Source organism: Mastigoproctus giganteus, chromosome 2 (assembly GCF_048544385.1).
Source record: "Mastigoproctus giganteus isolate SK-2022 chromosome 2, ASM4854438v1, whole genome shotgun sequence".
NCBI lineage: Eukaryota > Metazoa > Arthropoda > Arachnida > Uropygi > Thelyphonidae > Mastigoproctus > Mastigoproctus giganteus.
Genome location: NC_143576.1, coordinates 91,612,779 through 91,630,905, shown reverse-complemented (window position 1 = coordinate 91,630,905; position 18,127 = coordinate 91,612,779). Strand labels below are relative to the sequence as shown.

At 39.7% G+C, this 18,127-nt stretch overlaps 1 protein-coding gene across 5 annotated transcripts in view; it reads left to right on the top strand.

Annotated features, from left to right (window-relative positions):
* LOC150089422 (GTPase-activating Rap/Ran-GAP domain-like protein 3) overlaps nt 1–18,127 on the top strand; it is a 503,165-nt gene that overhangs the window by 284,146 nt on the left and 200,892 nt on the right. Inside the window, exon 1 of one of the 5 annotated variants that reach the window (XM_090389441.1) lies at nt 15,552–16,182. The exons of the other annotated variants lie outside the window; for them this stretch is intronic. Within the exon in view, the coding sequence (XP_090245567.1) occupies nt 16,010–16,182 (173 nt within the window). The 5' untranslated portion in view covers nt 15,552–16,009. Of the gene's footprint in view, nt 1–15,551; nt 16,183–18,127 lie in introns of those variants that run through there. 5 annotated transcript variants of the gene reach the window in all.

Below are 18,127 nucleotides of genomic sequence, written 5' to 3'. Positions count from 1 at the left end.
TGTTCCGTGTAAAATAATGGAGTCACTGGTTAAAGATGCATTGCAGGATCATCTAAACAAGACTGCAGCAATAATTCAGACACAGCATGGGTTTGTTAAGGGAAAGTCTTATCTGACAAATTTGATAGGATATTATGATGTGGTTACAAAGGAACTGGATGCAAAAAATAATTTTGATATCATATATTTGGATTTCAGGAAAGCTTTTGACACTGTTGCGCATGGAAGACTACTGTACAAATTGGAGCAGAATGGTATTAAGGGTAAGTTGCTACAATGGATAAAAGGATGGTTAGGTGCGAGGAGACAAAGGTGGTAATTAATGGGTGCTGCCTTTGTGGACTAATGTTATTAGTGGAGTCCCATAGGGTTCGGTGTTGGGTCCACTGTTGTTTTGTATATTTATCAATTATATTGATGAAGGTATATCAGACTTAATGTCGAAGTTTGCGGATGATACAAAGGTTGGCATGGTTGTTAATGACAGTAATGGCAGTGTGCTACTGCAACAGGATCTAGATAATTTGGGCAGATGGGCTAAGAAGTGGCAACTGAAGTTTAACCTTGACAAATGCGAAGTACTGCATATGGTAGAAGTAACCCCAGAGAAATGTACCAACTGTGTGGAACTACACTTAAGGTCATAGAAAATGAAAAAGACCTGGGAGCAATTGTGCAGTCAGATATGAAGTTTTCTGAGCAATGCAGACAGGTTGCCAGGGCAGGTCATGGAGTTTTGTCAATGATATATAGGAATTTTGCTAGCAGGGAAAAGGAGGTGATTGCCCCTCTGTATAAGGCAATGGTCAGGCCACGTCTTGAGTACTGTGTACAGGACTGGAGGCCTCATTTTAGGAAGGATGTAGATTTGCTTGAGCGTGTACAGAGAAGGGCAACAAGATTGGTGAGGGGAATGAAGGGATCCTCTTACCAAGAGAAGCTTAAGTTCTGCAAATTGCAGTGGCTGGAGACTAGGTACCTGCGCGGTGATCTCATTGAGGTGTATAAGGCCTTGAATGGGTTGAGCACGCTGAATTCTGATGGGATCCTTCCACTTGTTCAGATTACGAACCTAAGGAGGCATAGATTCAAATTAAGAAAAGACAGATGTAGAAAAAATGTGCGGAAATTTGCCTTTAGCCAGCGGGTGGTTAATTGCTGGAACAGACTTCCATCTGTCGTTGTGGAAGTTGATAGGTTGAATAAATTTAAGGAGGAACTGGACAGGCATTTGGAGGGAATGGTGTGATTTTTTTTTTTTTTTTTGGCTGATGCTGCATAAGCTCATACACTTGCTTTCTTGCATCACATGCCACTACTACTACTCTGTTGTAATTAATAGTAAAGTCGCCATCAATTTTACAAAATCTATAGGTGTATTTTAGGTGCGTTAGTACATATGTACAAGGCCCTGTAGTCTCGACTCCCTGTAGAAGAAATTTCGTTTATGAAATTTTTTATTTGGCTCTTATAGAAAGGCCTTCGTGGGTAGTATAGTTGGTAGGATCGCCGTCCTCCCTGCACCGGGTGGAAAAGACCTCAGTTCAAGTTCCATCGATGACGTGAAGAATTTGTACGAGTCTTTTTCACAACGTGGTTGAATTAGTCAGCCTCAGGCGAGGGTTACAAGGTTTTTTCCTTAAAAACCAAGGTTTACATGGTTTTTTCTCCCAGAAACTCGGTTTTTTATCCAGAAAACGGAAATTGGACATGCACAGAACACGCAATTTAAAGACCATGTACATGGAGAAATATGGCCTTTGATTAAAATAAAAAATAAATATCCACACAGACCCCTAGATTAGATTTATTACTACTTTCTTCTGGTATTGGATACTTCGTAGACGTCGGAAGTGAGGCGTGAATTTGCGGTAGAGGCAGTACTGCGAATTTAAAGTGAATTTTATCAAACGTAATCTGTATGTATTGCGAAATTCGGTTTACCAGCGATGTGCTCCCATCGAACAATTTAAGGCAAACACTGAGCGAGTTATAAGACGACTTTTGTGAGGATAACGCATGAATTGAGGCACTCTAATATATTGCGTGCATGGGTGAACCACGAAGGGATTCTTTATCTATCTATAATCTAGAGAAGTTTATCCGTTTTTACTCATTTACGGCTGTGGGTCTAACTATTCACGCCTGTGTCCAACCGTACCGAATTCTACAAACGAAATTGAGCAGTAAGGAAGTGGTCACAGCCGTTAACCACATTATATTTCTTAGATGCCATTAATGCCCCACTCGCGGGCAATCAAAGCGGCACGTTTTTATTTTATTTATTTAGTTTTTCCCGCTGCCGCTCTCACAAAAATGGCATTCTAACGTTTCTTTGAAGCCACTTCCTGTTGTGTCCAAGAGCGAACCTGACCACGCTTGGTCTGTGGATGGTAAGGACTCAGCCATTACTACAATATCTTGTTTTGTTTCTTTAGATACTTCCATGGAGCGAAAATTCTCCAGTCAGAACGAGCTAATGCTCTTACTGTAATATCCCTCCAAACCTGTCAAGGCATTCGCGAGCTAATGGCACGGCCTAACACCAAGGTTACAGTTTTGTTACGGAAGGTTCCTGAGAGCCCTCTGTTTATAGTGAAGCGTGCCTTGGTTGTTTATAAGGCATACACAAAGAAAAGCCATGGCTTCTTCTCTTATTGGAAACATACAATGATCATCAGTGTTACTTTTGGAGGTAAGCCTTCATCTGATGCTTAACGGTTTCGCTATTATCCCCTTTTGAAAGCGCTTCTATCAAGTTTCCATTAATGAACCATAAAGTTTTTCTGTAGATTCGTGTGAATATTTAACTTTTATATTAACAATTAATAATGCGGACGATAAAAGTGGAGCCCTTCAGCCATTTTAGTTCGAACACGAAGATCTGCTAGTTGGAAGGGCCATAAATTATGGCAAGGGACTGAAACAGCTGTCAAAAAGACAGAAAGAATAATCCTCCTTCGAGTACTCTCTACCTCTAGGCCGATTTAATCCTTCATTTTAGTTTCATAGTCAAAGTGCGTTAAATTTTCATAGCCGTCGGCGAAATTTTCTGATGGATTTCTCTCCGAAGATCTGCGTTTTAAAGCTTCCTTCATACGATGAAGCACAGTTCCATGCCATTTACTGACATTTTTTGGCCCTAGAACAGTTATCAACCTTAAGTTTTGAGTATTTTCTTGAAAAGTATTCTCTAACTTTGCAAATTACCTTCAATTTTACTGGATGTTGCGTTAATATCTTTGTATATCTGGATTGACAAGACAGAGACCAGCGTAACAATTAATGATTCAAGTTTGGCAATTATCTCGATCTTTTCAGCACGTATAGAAAATTTTTAAATCGAATGGTAAGCATTATAATGATTATTTAATGATAAGATTGTTGTTAATAGTTATTTAATGTTATCATCAGAAGTTTTAACTATAAATATGAATAAAAGAGAAAATTTACACAATGTAATTGGCAACTTTTGGTTCTGGAAAAGCTTTAATGATTGAAATGATAATTGAGAAATCGCCTTGCTTGAAATAAGTTTATTTGTCCGGGGCTTACATTTTAGAGAAACCAGAAATAATTTGGTTTAATACAGAAGCAACCATGAGACACTGAGTGAGTAATTGTTCCCTACCCCTCTCAAGAAGTATTGATATGTATCCCACTTCACAAGCTACCCCTCACGGGGTGAAGCCTCTAGTAACACTTCTGGAGTATGTAGGAGTTTTCAACCACTTAAATGTATGCATTGCACCACGGCGTGCAATGAGATTTTTTTTACTAAATCTTAATCCAGAGAAGCTGTTTTTACAGGGATTAACCTACAGTTTCCTTTTCCAAGAAAAATCACAGTTAGGTGGATTTAAAATTTAACCATAATCCTTTAAAGCAGTTTTCGCAAATAGCATTTTAAAATAGCCACCGAATTGCTATTCCAAACTGTTTCCAGAAAGGGATCCTTTGATGTTATCAGGTTAGCTGGAGGCTTGCACTTAGTACATTAAAAGAAAAGAAAGCCCTCGGATTTCTCCAAGAATTCAGCATCGCATTTATGCAGTTCGATTGCCTGAAAGAATGACACGAGGCAGATGGGAAATAATACCGGACAAGCTGCAAATAGAAAATCTTACAGGCTACGTAAAAGGACCGCAAGGAAATTTAGGAAGTAATAGCAGTTATTTGATAACAGAATGGGCTGAAAATCTTACTGCCATTAGTGAGCTTGGATTTCAAAAGAACTTTTGATCTGCGGTTTTCTTTTACCGAATAAATTCATTCATCTTTTTGTATCGAAGAGAACTTGGCGGGGGAGTCTAGAGTTTTTCAATGTGGTTTTTATTCTCGAGTTGATAAAACTTTTTTCTTACGATAACTGAATTTACCTTCCAATCTGTGGAGCACAAATAAGGACAAGATTCATGAAACAGCAAGATAAGTACACGTCATTGGAGTGACTGTCATTTTATTATATTAAATTTGTGGGATGATTTCCCTCCCGCACAAGAACTCTGATTTTAAAGTAATTCGAAAGGAGGCATTTCTTTTACGGTAGTAAACTTTCTGTAGTCAGGTGTTGTCCCTCCCAGCTACTTCCCTCTAAAGAACAATTCTTCTGAAGTAATTTTTGTTCATCGTTTTAAGCCTCAACGTTTTTCTTGCTGATGATCTTGTTTTGAAATATCACTCACGCTACCATTTTCAGACTTAAGATATAAACCGCACGCAGTTTTCTGAAGATAGATATGTGAACATTTCTTTGTATCTTTATAAGCGGTTTCTTAGAACAGTGGTCATTTGTTTTCTTTATAATTTCTCTCTCATTTGGAATGTTCAACATCGCCGGTGAACTCGCTGTTTCGAAACTGTCGCTGGCATCATCACGTGATATTTCTTTAGATACCGTAGTTCTACTGAGTTAAAATTCTTTACATGTCTAGCAGTTCTTTATTTACATTATAGATAAATAACCTATTTAAGGGCTTTTTTTTTCCCTTTTCGAATGTTCCATAATTGATGTCTCATAATAACTCTTTGAATGTTGGTTTAAGGATCACCTTGCGATAACAGCGGTGTGTAATTTAGATTGCGAGCCATCAAATGCTAATTCGGTCCTGAAGCAAGAGTGGGAGTAATCAATATAGTCACGAAGGCTGTTATCAGAAGGATGTGAATGACTATAATGTAGCAATGAACAAGAAAGGCTGCAGAATAGTTTATTTCGTGGTATGAGCAACCCATCTTGAATGTGAAATTCAAGGTGCATTGATCGATCAAAATATTTGGAAATAATAGCTTTATGGAACTGTGTGAAAATGGGCGAAGGCCCATTTTCACATGGGCTTTCGAATGAGTAATATCATGGCATCGTATAAAGTAGGTCACCTTCACTCTAGGTATGATCAACTATGCAGAAGTCCTGGTTTAGAATCCCGTCTCGATTTTTATAATTTTCATAGACTTATTTTATATCTTTGTAGAGTGACTCAGGCGAGGGTAACTTGGTTTCTTCATCGGCACATTCCAGGTTTTTATCCCGAAAGACAAACTGACCGTCAAATACACTGGCCCTTCATGGTCTTCGTTACCTTGGCGTTAAACAATGCCACGCCATCTTCAGCATGAATGATTATAACATTCAAATTTCTGCCTGTTGCGGCGCCTCCATAGCCAGGTGGGAAGGAGCAGCAGTGCGTAGAACACGCTTCTTGATTAGACCGGGGTTCGAACCCGTCACCACCAAATAAGGAGGATGCGGAAAGGTCAAGGAATGATCATCGCATATCCCGGAGCAATATGGCCTTAGTTGCTAATGCTCCCAAATAACAAAAAAAAAAAAAAAAAAAAACAAATCTGCCTGTTGCCAATGATAAAGTATAGAAATCTAGCTGGTGCTTGTATAGGGTAGAATAAACACGGATATAGTTGTAATAAATGTACGAAATACAAACAAGCATTTTCTGATACCGATTTTTTAAATGCTCTGGCAAATGATGGCAATAAACAAAAAGTTCGCTTATATTCCGACAAAAGGAATTGTTACTACCATACACTGTGTTAATGATGGTACTCGTATTTCTGAAGCGTCTTGGGGATTCGAACATGCGTTACCAAGGTCTGTGACGCCATCACCTGTTCAATAAAAAAAAAAAAAAAAAGGTAAACTGCAGCTATTATCAACCCACTGCAGGATGGAAGCCTCCTCAACAATTCACGTTGAGGGAAATGGACCATAATCTGCCACGCTGGTCCAGTGCGGGTTGGCAGATCGACCGTATTCAGCAGTCAGAAGCTTGAACCCCGGTCTACTCAAAGAGTGTGTGCTACTGCACGCCCGCTCATGACCACTCGGCTACGGACCAGACCTAATTGAGGCGTCCAACTTTCAAAACGTTTTTTTTTTTTTTCAAATCAATCGGCAGTTTGTGGAAAGTACTCTTTATTGGAGAGTGCACGAGAAATAATAACTGGTAGATTTAGATACAGTAGTATATGTTTTCGACTCCTTGACACAATCAAGGAACTGAGAGAGAGAGTGAGAAATGGATTTGTGGTTGAGTGGCAGCACTTTCTTAGAAATGAAAAAAATAAATAAAAGAAGACGTATTACAGCACTGAAGGTATTACATTACTGAAGGAAAGCAATCTCGAGTATCGAAAAACGAAAACAATTGCCTTCGCAAAAGAAAAAAAAATAAATAAAGTAAAGGCGATAAACCAGTTGAACCTGCAAGAAGAAATGGAAGATATTTCCCACGAGGGAGCGTTGACATTTGATTTAAATCGAATAATAGGAAACAGAAAGGGCAAAGAAAAACAGCACGTGTGAATAAGGAAACTTAGGTGATCCAAGGAAGAAAAAGGATGGATGGAGCTGTTGAATAACTTGATGTTATACTCAAGTTTGTAATGCCATCAGATAATCATTTAATACATATCCATTCAAAGAGAAATCATTGCCGTATCAATGAACTGCTATTTTAAGAGGGTAGAGAAATTGGGGAAAGCGTATCACATACCGCATGAACTAGGGCAGTCTTTTATGCTATTGGAAATCCCTGGTCACCAGCTTACGAATATTAATTCGTAACCTGGTTGGTAGAGAACACTTTTAAAATTCCAATAAATTACTGTATTACCATTATTTATAACAATCTTTATGCGCTTAGTAAGCCGCATTTAATGAACCAAACAGAGTTCTTCACTCCGTGGTATAATAAAAGGTAAACAACCTAAACTTTCACAGTTGTTCGAAACTCAGAAAATTAAACGAAGCATTATTATAATTAATTATCATATTCACTAACTAAAAAGCGTCAAACGTACTATATGAGATTGTGAAGAAAATTACCACCAGTTGCTCAATCGTATACTACAAATAAACAGTATTTTGCGCAAAGGAACAATGTATTGTTGCGAGTTGTTACCAGGGATTCATTTCCTTTCTGTGGGAACTTATCATCACCAGGATTTGCATTAATGGTATCAAGTTACCTGCCGATGAACAGAAAGTCCATTCTATTTAAAAATGAGATCAAGATTGTCTTAATGAAAGCATCGCAGGAAAGATAAATCAGACAGAAAATGAAAAACATAAGTGCAATATTTGAAGCTTAAAAATCTACCATTTCCACTTCCGTGGTGTTGATTTGGACATTCAAACCTCATTCTCCTTGCACCACTCTGTAAACGAAGTCCTAATTCTGCTGATTAGCTGATCTTAGTAAGAAGATCATCTATTATTCACCTTCTACTTTGTCCACAGTACAAGTCTCTCCATCTCTCTCTCTCTCTCAATACCCGAACGCGTTTCAAGGCCGTTCAACAAGAGTTACTATGGCAACAGGTATAACATTCCCCGGGCGCATGATTAACTGCCGCTTTCGTTCGTTTGAAGCTCGATCTTATAAAACAGGAATAGAAATCGGGTAGCGTGCGTCTTAAAAGACATATTTCTTGCATTTTACCGGGTGCGCTGTTTCTAAGTAATTTTAGTTCGACACCGCAGAAGCGCACACACGGACGAAACGACACCTAAAATATCTTTCCGTAATTGTGCGTGGCGAAGGAGATACATCATATTGATCAACGAGACACTACGCGCACGGATAAAAAAGATCCAAAAGAAAAAAAAAAAGCTTCTACGTAGCGAGAGTTTGGTTGGACCCTTCTTCCTGGCCGCGTGAGTGAGACGTTTAATTGGCTTCGTGATGGATACGACTGTAGAAGTAAGATAAATATAGAAGATCAATTAAGAATGGGATCGGAACGTGGTTATGGTTATCTGCACATTAAGAAATATTAATTCGACAAAGCATGCTCAACATTGGAGAGTAACTTCATTAAAGGGAGGGGGGTGGACTTTTATCCGATGACATGTCCGCAGTCACTTGCGTTTTTAAATGCCTAATGCTTCAGATGTTTAATGAAAGCCTAGCGACAATTCATCAAATGGAATACACGATTCTAATAATTGTCTATAATTAGCTTTGAGATCCGATGTGTATCACTGTTGGCATGGAGATTTGTCTTTCCTTTATCCCCGATTTTCAAATTTAATTAGGCGTTAGATAATTACTCATTAGCTTAATATCACGTGTAGTTGTATTTTCATCCTCTTCATTTTATGCAATCGCTAGTTTGTTAAATTCTCAACGACTTTGTCATTCCCAAATAGTTTTAGGAAAATAATAATCATTCGCATTTTTGACTGTTTCCACACGCTTATAAAGTTTTGAATTATTCAAACACGTTTTTCGTAATTTGAAAGAGTTCATCCAGATTAATCGCACAGTACTTGTTCCAGTTCCTTCTATTAGGTTCTATCCTAAGCAGGTTTCCTTCAGTGATGCTCATGAATCAGTTGAATATATAAGTCCTGATGTCCTGACATATCATCTTATTTGGAAGGAAAAGCTAATTCCAATCAAGTTGTGTACCCTTCTTTGGATGTGGCTCAGTTAATTAGTCCTCTGTCTAACAATGTTAAGTTCTCCACCAAGTCTTCAAATATATTTCTCGATTCTACTTGCTCATGCATGCATGCCAATAATGTGACTGGCACTATGAAAGCATCACAACTGTCGCTTCGGCAGGTCAGTTTTTGTCCTCAGCGCCCATGAAAAGCCTTCGATCCACCAATTTTAATCACTATCTTTCTAATAAACAGCTAACAGTATCAGTTGACGTATCCTCGTTTTTCATCTAACAAACGTAGAGCGCCACTCTTCGCCTTCGGAACCAATAAGAGCTTTAGATTTCAAGCCGTTCCTCGCCAAGCTCGGTCTTTCGTCGGTCGACCTGCTCCTTCAACAGATCCTTTCGATGTTGAAGATTCGATGTGGATGGCTTCCTCACACCTCTGTGAGGAAGACATCCACCAGTTGTCCAGATTATGCTTCCTTTCTAATCTTAAATAATCCACCTAAACAAGCACGTATTTTAGATATTTCGCCAATTGACGTTATTATTAAGCCGTAGCTGTCGTCTTCTAGCACTGCTGCCGATCTTGCCAGATCTACTCATCCTGGCTAGCAATCGTCTTCTGGATGTATATCAATATCATTATCGTTACTCTTTTATATCAATTGTAGAAGTCTTTTGAAAAATATCTCCACTTTTCGTCTCTTTCTTCTGCAACAAACTTTTGTCATAGTCATCCTCACCGAAACCGGATTACATCCACATATACTTGACAGTGAAATTTCGCCTCTCACCTATTCTGTCTATCGTTTGGATCGGGACTCGAAGGGTGGTGGTGTTGATATCTTTACCCATCGCTTGGTCAAAGCGCCTCAGTTCGCTAAATCATGAGTCCATTGAAGGTATCTCGTTATTAGTTAACTATGCAAGAAAGTTTCTTCTGCTTATGCTTTTTTACTTTGCTCCCTCAGTTTCTTTAGCCACCATTCAACAATTAGAGAATATTATAGATGAAGAAATTTTTTGAAGCCTCCAAAAGCAGTACCACTTATTTTTGGTGATTTTAATGTCCCAACTGCCTTTGACTCGAATAACTCACTAAATTTATTGGCTAAGTAATTCTGCGGCATTTGCTTAGTAATGCCCTAACTCAATTCCGTACCTTTCCCACCCGGAACTCCTCCTACATTGATTAAGTTTTTACCAACGAATCAAATATCTTCATAATTTGTAAGGGTGATAATTTCAACCGATCAGATCACTTCCCTACTGTCATTGATTCCTTTTCTTCTATTTCTGAACCTTCCTCTGACAGATAATTTTTAGTTTTGGGCACACTGACTGGACTTCGTTAAATCGGTTTCTGGGCAATTTTGATTGGATTCACATCCCAAATTTTGAATCCATTGATCATTACATTGATTACCTGTACTTAATCCTCCATTCTGCAATTTCTGAGTTTGTTCCCATCAAATTATCTGCCTCAAGGCGTAATAACTTCCTTCACTGGATGGCGAACAAGCTTTTGTATTTAAAACTCAAAACTAACTTTAGCTACTTTTCCTTCTCTTCCCTTAGACGTCATGTTAAGAAAGTTACGAAATCTCAATATTCCCATTATCTTCACTCAGTTGAAGCTGAACTTACATGGAATTTCAATTCCAGACCATTATGGTGCTATCTCAAACAGCTATCGAGATCTTCCAGAATTCCCGTGTTAACGAATTATTCGAATATCTCAATCAACTGTCCTCTTGGTATTGCTAATCTTTTTGCTATCCATTTTTTCGAAATTTTGTTCTCCTGAACAGCAACATTCTACTCCCTGTTATCAGTTTGAATATAATACTAATGACTGTTTTGATAGATTAGTTCTCACTACTGATGATGTCAGGCCAGCCATTTCTCTGCTTAAAGAGATCACTGCTGCTGGTCCTGATACTCTCCCTTCTTTTTTCTACAAGAAAGGTAGTTAATCTCTAGCTCCAATTCTTACAAATCTTCAATTACTGTCTTCTTTATAGTTGTTACCCTTCAGCGTTCAAAGAGGACGATATCATCCGGATATATAAAAAAACAAGGCGAGAAATCAATGCCTAATAACTATTGACCTTTTAATTATACTGAATGCAATTGGAAAAATTTTAACTCCTATTTTATAAATATCTTAGTTCCTACCTTCACCCTTATATCAATAATCATCAGTACGCTTTTCTTCCCAGAAAATCAATTATTTCAAATCTGACCTTGTTCTCTCATTTCTTACAAACTAATTTGGACAAAGGAAATCAAACTGATTCGCTTTTCCTTGATATTTCACATACATTTGACTCTATCCACATTGATCATCTGCTTTTCAAGCTTTCATCTTTTGGTCTACGATTCCCTTTACTGGATTTGCTTGATTCATTGCTTAGAAGTCGTGACGTATCAGTAATAATTGATGGTACTTCATCAACTCCATTCATGTTTCGCAAGGTGTTCCTCAAGGCCCACCCTTCGGTCCGTTCTTCTTTATCGTTTATAGTAATGATCTCTCAACTTTATTTCAATCTGCTAATGTTGAGTGGCAACTCTGTACTAATTATGTAAAAAGTTATTTATTCTTCAAATGACAGCGATGAACTCCAGTCCTGTCTTGATTCCCTCTCACCCTGGCTCAAAAAAAATAACTTGTTTCTAAACCCATTAAAAAGTAAATTACGTCGCTTTCGCTCTAATCGTCTAGTTAGACCCCCTCAGTCTTTATTTATTATTATATCGGAAACTCTCTAATTGCAAGTACTGATACATTCAAGGACTTGGGTGTCCTATTTCGATCTTACCTTCATCCCTCTTCCCATGTTGATCGTGTAATATTTCAGACTTCTAAACTTCTTGGATTAATTGACCGTTATTCCTCGATTTTCAAGAGTGACAAAGTTATAATTCTACTCTACAAGCAGCTTATACTTCCTAGTTTTCATTACTGTAATATTATTTGGTCTACAATAGGAATATCTTTCTCACAGACACGAGAGAAATGAAATCAAATTCATTAAATTCTTATGCTTTCGAAATGTCTTGCCTTTCATTGTAGAAACTATGGAGCTTTTTGTGCTCGTTTCAGAATCGTTCCTCTTCACTCCAGACGACAACTCCATGGGACTCCCCCCATGTAACTATCACATGCTCCTGGCCTTTTAAAAGAGCCCCTCGGAGGACATGAGTTTTTTTTGTCTACAATATCATAAACTGTATTATCGATCCTCCATTACTTCTTGAACAAATACCTTTCGCTATACCCCGCTTGAATTCTCGTTATAAAACTAATTTCTCACTGCCTGTCTCTCATACTCAACGCTTATTTGGAAGTCAACTGTTCCCTTTCCTTCTAGTATTGGATAATCACAATATTGATTTTACACTTAAACCTCTCTGTATAAGAAAATTTTATGTCTATGAACATGAAGGAGGTTAGGCAAGCGAAGACAGATTACGATAAATCTTTGGCTAAAGGATGCAAAGAAACAAGCAAAGACTTCTTTACTTACGTAAACTCTAGAAGGAAGGAAGGGATAAATCAGATGGTTCCACTGTTGATGATCCTACTCAGGTAGCTGACAAACTAAATGAGTATTTTGCATCTACACTCACACATGAGAAGTTTATCAAACTCTTAACAGGGAGTTTAATGATTTTGTAATAACTGAGAGCAAAGTGGAGGAGAAATTGTTGAAGTTAAACATCAGGAAGGCACCTGGCGTGGATGGAATCTATCCAGTTATATTAAAGGAGGCAGCGAGGGAAATAAGCAAACAATTAGCCATAATTATGAGAGCATCCTTAGAGTCAGGCGGGGTCCCCATGGACTGGAGATGTGCGAATGTATCCCAAATTCACAAAGGGGTTCAAAGGGTGACACAAGTAATTATAGACCTGTTAGTTTAACTTCTGTTCGGAGAAAGTAATGGAGTCACTGATTAAAGAAGCATTCAGGATCATCTAAGACAAGACTTCAGTTATAGTTTATACACATAATGGGTTTGTTAAGGGAAGGCTTGTCTGACTAAGTTGATTAGATACTACGATGTGATCACAAAGGAACTGGATGCAAAAAAAAAAAATAATAATTTTGATATCATATACTGGGATTTAAAGGAAATCTCTTGATATACTGTTGCACATAAAAGAATGCTGTACAAATTAGAGTACTGTGACATTAAGGGCAAGTTGCTGTTATGGATTAAGGGATGGTTGAGTGGGAGAAGATAGAGAGTGGTAATCAATGGACACTGCGTTTCGTAGAATAATGTTGTTAGTGGAGTCCTCCAAGGTTCTTTGTTGGGCCCATTGTTGTTTTCTGTATTTATCAATTATATTGATGAAGGGATATCAGGCTTAATGTCAAAGTTTGCAGACGATACGAAGGTTGGCAGGGTTAGTAATGACAGTACACTACTACAACAGGATCTAGAAAAGTTGGGTAGATGGGCTGAGAGGTTTTCGGAGCAATGCAGACAGGCTGCCAGAGCAGCTCATGGGGATTGTCAATGATATACAGGAATTTTGCTAGCAAGGATAAGAAAGTGATTATCCCTTTGTAAAAGGCAATGGTCAGGCCACACCTTCAGTACTGCATACAGGCCTCGAGGCCTCATTTTTAGAAGAGTGTAGCGCTGCTGGAATGAGTACAGAGAAGGGTAGCGAGATTGACGGGGAGAACAAGGGGTTGCTCTTACCAAGAAAGGCTTAAGTTCTGCAAATTGCAGCATCTGTGGACTAGGTACCTGTGAGGTGACCTGATTGAGGTGTATAAGGCCTTGAATGGTTTGAGCAAGCTCAATGCTGATTGGATTCTTCCATTTGCCCAGAGTAATCGCCTGAGGGGGCATAAATTCAAATTAAGGAAGGACAGTCGTAGAATAGCTGTGCGAAAATTTGCAATTAGCTAGCGGGTGGTTTATTACTGGAACAAAGTTCGATATGTCATTGTGGAAGTTGATAGATTAAATAAATTCAAGGAAAAAGTTGACAAACTTTTGGAGCGAGTGGATGGATGAAATGGGAATTTTGCTTTTTGTCTGCTGCTGTATAAGATTGCTTTCTTGAATCATATGCCTCTAGTAATGCTAATTGGTCTTTACTCTGTCTTTTAATCCAATTTTTGTATGTATTTTAATACAAATGGCCGTTTTGTATTGATTCTTTGTAATTCCCAGCGTTTTCACCATTATCTGCGGTCTGCGTGCCCTTCAGGCGAGAAGTTCATAAATAATTAAATAGGGATTTATAAACAGGTATCTGTAATTCTCCCAGAAGTCATTCATAGCATCGCAACTGGTAGAATGGCCTGAATATAGGACTTTTCCTTCACGATAAAAGTCTTATTACAAACAAAATTTAAGTAGAGCCTTTTCCCAGGTTTCTCCTTGTTTGAAGGTAGCGTGTCGAAAACATTGTCATCACTAATCGTACCAATACCTCTGGGCCATATTGTTCCAAGATGGCGATCAAAATAAGACCGGCATAGTGTCTCTTAAATCGCAAATTTGGTTTGACGTATACTGCGAACATTCTTTTGCTAATTGAAGAAATGGATGTTAGGTGTAGGGTTGTTTTATTTTTAGTAATTTGCACAGATTGATCAGTCAACAAAGATGTACGAATAGAGCCTACCTATTTTCCTTCTCGCCAGCACACCCCTGGATACTTGTAGGGTCACATTTGATAAATGTTCGCAGAAATTTTTAGAGGTTATTCGCGAGTGAATTTCCAACGACAAGGATTTTTATATAAAGGAAAGGTTGTACAAGGTTTCATCAAATACTTAGAATTTTCGCAACTCGTTTGATCAGACCAACGTGATGGGAGAGAAGTTGACTGTCCCGTTATAGCATTGCGCATCATGCAAATCGGGCCCGATTTGCATGATGCGCGAAACTCAGAATAACTCATGAGATAATCCTCTCTCTCTCTCTCTCTCTCTCTCTCTCCGGGCTGAATTGGAGGAGGACTTCAAGACTTCTTCCAGTCATCGACGTGACAAAACTAGTATACTGTCACAGAGTTCAATTCTTTTGGCGTGTTTCAGATTGAAAGTAATTTTGGTTTTGAAAAAAAAAAACACAACAAAACAGAGATCAAACGAAACTATGGCAGAATAATTATTCTAACTCTCGTTACATATGTGAGGAATTTACCTTTTAAAACTCACATAATCTCCCCCACTAGTTCAGGGAAGAGGGGAGGGATGATTAACTTACGTGTCATGCGCCATTGAGAGCTGTGGCAAACCTGTAAGTCCCGCGACTAATGGACCTTAACGAAACACGCGATATGTGGAAACCTACGCAGTGCTGACCCACTACACGAACACGTGCATGTACGACTCTCTTCTTTCGTCACGTGACCAGCATGAGCGTGCTCTCCATTCATGTACAAACCACCATCGACGAACGCAAGGTGCAGTTCTCTGGCACGCACCTGCTGCCGGATATTTTGCGTCTTCCCGGTGTTCCTTTCGTCAGCTGCTTTCCCTCCACCCGAAACCAACCCTGACCTCGTGTCGCCCGCCACCTCCCCTCCTTGTGGCCGGCGAAAGTGAGGAGGAGCAGACGTTGCCGCCGTACGCTTGCGTGGGGAGATCTGCGCAGGGCTCCGCCACCCAATCGATGCAATAACTATGCATAAAGTACAATCGACTACGACTGTGTATGGCCGAACGTCTGCAGTACTATGACTCTCGCTACTTGGCATCTGCAACAACGGAGGGACCTTAGTGTCGATTAACGTGCCCGTGACAGTTCCCCCGCTCGGCTGATTCGTGATTTTTTTTTTTCTTTGTCCTCCCACCCACGATTTGTCTAATTCATCATCGTCGCCGCACGAGCTCCGCTGTCCCCCGCCGTATGCACTGCGGACAAAGTTACCTTGAGAGAGAGAGAGAGATCTCCGGTGCACCGGGGCCACTCTGGCGGATGTCTTCGAAATTAATTTAGCCACTTCCACCACCACCACTATATTCACGTGCGCCGAGAGATCACACCTTGTTTCACTGTGTGTATATGTGTGTGCCGCCGTTGGAGTTGTTTAGCGTGCAGTCCTCGTCGAGATGCCCTTTAGACTGGGGGCGAGCGGGCAAAGTAGACCTCCTTCGTCGAAAGGGGTCATGCCCAAGCGTGACCGGTCAAGATCCCTCTGCGTGGAGAGAGTGACCCCGCTTCTTCCAGTGCCACAGCCGCAACACGACCCTAATATTTTTGTTCGTCGAGTGTCAACGGTGAGGTTAGTAGTTTTGCTCTTATTTGTATCGGGGGGGGGGGGTGTAGACTCTCGCGGTTAATAACGTAAACCACGCGTACTCTGTACCTTAGCTTTGGTGCAATGTTAACACGTTTCTACACGATTGAGATGGTAATTTATGCAGAGAACGCGATTTTAACTGCTTGCTTAAATGCATTAACAAGATTCTTGTGTTTGTCAGAGACAACTGTTACTTTTCCTCGTTTGTGTTCATTTATTTATGGCGTTCATCAGATGCACATAAAGTGCTCAGTTTACACCATGCACGAGGTAGGCCTTCGCCTGATTTGTCATAATGCACGCGCAAGATTTCTATCAATATTCACGAGTACAAAAGGGAAGATACTGGATTGGACACGCGTTTATCTTCCTACTTAACATTCTCTTTATAAAAGACTGCATCATCCAACTGACTGAGTGTAGAAATTAAGTGATCTGTAGCAGATGTTACATTCAGCTTAATTGACGTTAATTATCTTGGTTTCCTAAGTAAACGTTATTTAGCATTAACTAGTAATAACAGCAACGCTTTCAAGTTTTTGCTTGTATTTAATGAATATGTAAATTGGTTAATATCGTTCAGACTCTTGCAACGGTCCTGGATCCATTCCAAGTACTGTATTATTAGTAGCCATCTTATTTTTAAGATAGTATAACGGGGCAAGTGGCGTTCATTTTAATGCTTTCAGGTTACAGTCACTGATGGGTAGTTCCGATTTTGAGATGCAGGACTTTTGTCTTTCGAATGGCCGAACTTTTTAAGTCAGTGGTCGTCTGTTTATCATAGAATTCCACAAGTTTATTTTAGCCTAATTACGTTGAATTCGGTTTCTTTGAACAACTTCAATTAGAGGGATATGCAAATATAAGTAGAGGTATCGAAATGATTTAGTTACTGAGGTGAGTACACTGACACCATTAACAGCTCGAATGCAATCTTTAAGAAACAAAGATCGCATTCGAGTTGTTAATGTTCTTATTGTAAGACAATGCCGTGACTTTACAGAATTGTTCTCCGCACCAAGCCAGGGGTAGAAACAAACAATTTAAATAACAACGAGTAAGAAGGCAGTTGCGAAATGGAGACTACTGCTTTAGCTTGGAAGTGGTATGGGGCATTGGGCATAGTGGTACAAGTCATGCGGAATGGGGGGTTTCATTCTGAATTCCGTGTCGTGACTATGTGGCAATACGAACTCTGTAAAGGCCAGATTGTGTGTTTTCGATTATGTTGTTCATCTCGCCGCGTAGTGGCGCCTCCGTAACCAGGTGGGAAGGAGCAGCAGTGGTAGCACACTCTTCTTGATTAGACCGGGGTTCGACCCCGTCATCACCAAATACGGAGGATGCGGAAAGGTCAGGGAATGACCACCGCATATCCCCCAGGAGCAATATGACCTTACTTGCTAATGCTCCTAAAAACCAAACAACAACAACTCGCCACTTAGCTTGGTGGCCCTTTGAGCACCGCCGACCTCTAGTTTCCATCCTGGCCGTGGGGAGCCAGGCCTGGAAGAAGGCATTCAAGTTCTAGAGGAGCTTACCAGGCCAGAGAGGTTAAAAAAAAAAAAAAAAAAAAAAAAGTTTTTATTGGAAAGGAGGATGGGAAGACTTCTACCAAAAATTTGAAGGATAGGGCAGTGGGGTACCCCTGCAGACGTAACCCACGCTCCACAAGGGTTATGAGCAGCGGAACGTATTTAGCGTGGTAAAACCCACCGGGCGAGCGATGGTTTAAGTAAGGAGGTGAGAGAGAGAGAGAGAGAGAGAGAGAGAGAGAGAGAGAGATGGGCAATGCCCTAGGATTGAAAAGGGGGAATGAAAGTCGTAGGGCCAGAGCGCCCTATGTATGTGTTTAGTCGCCACAGATGGCTATAAAACGCCCATTTGTGGCATTCAGCAAAGGCAGTGGGGAGCTTCCAAAATG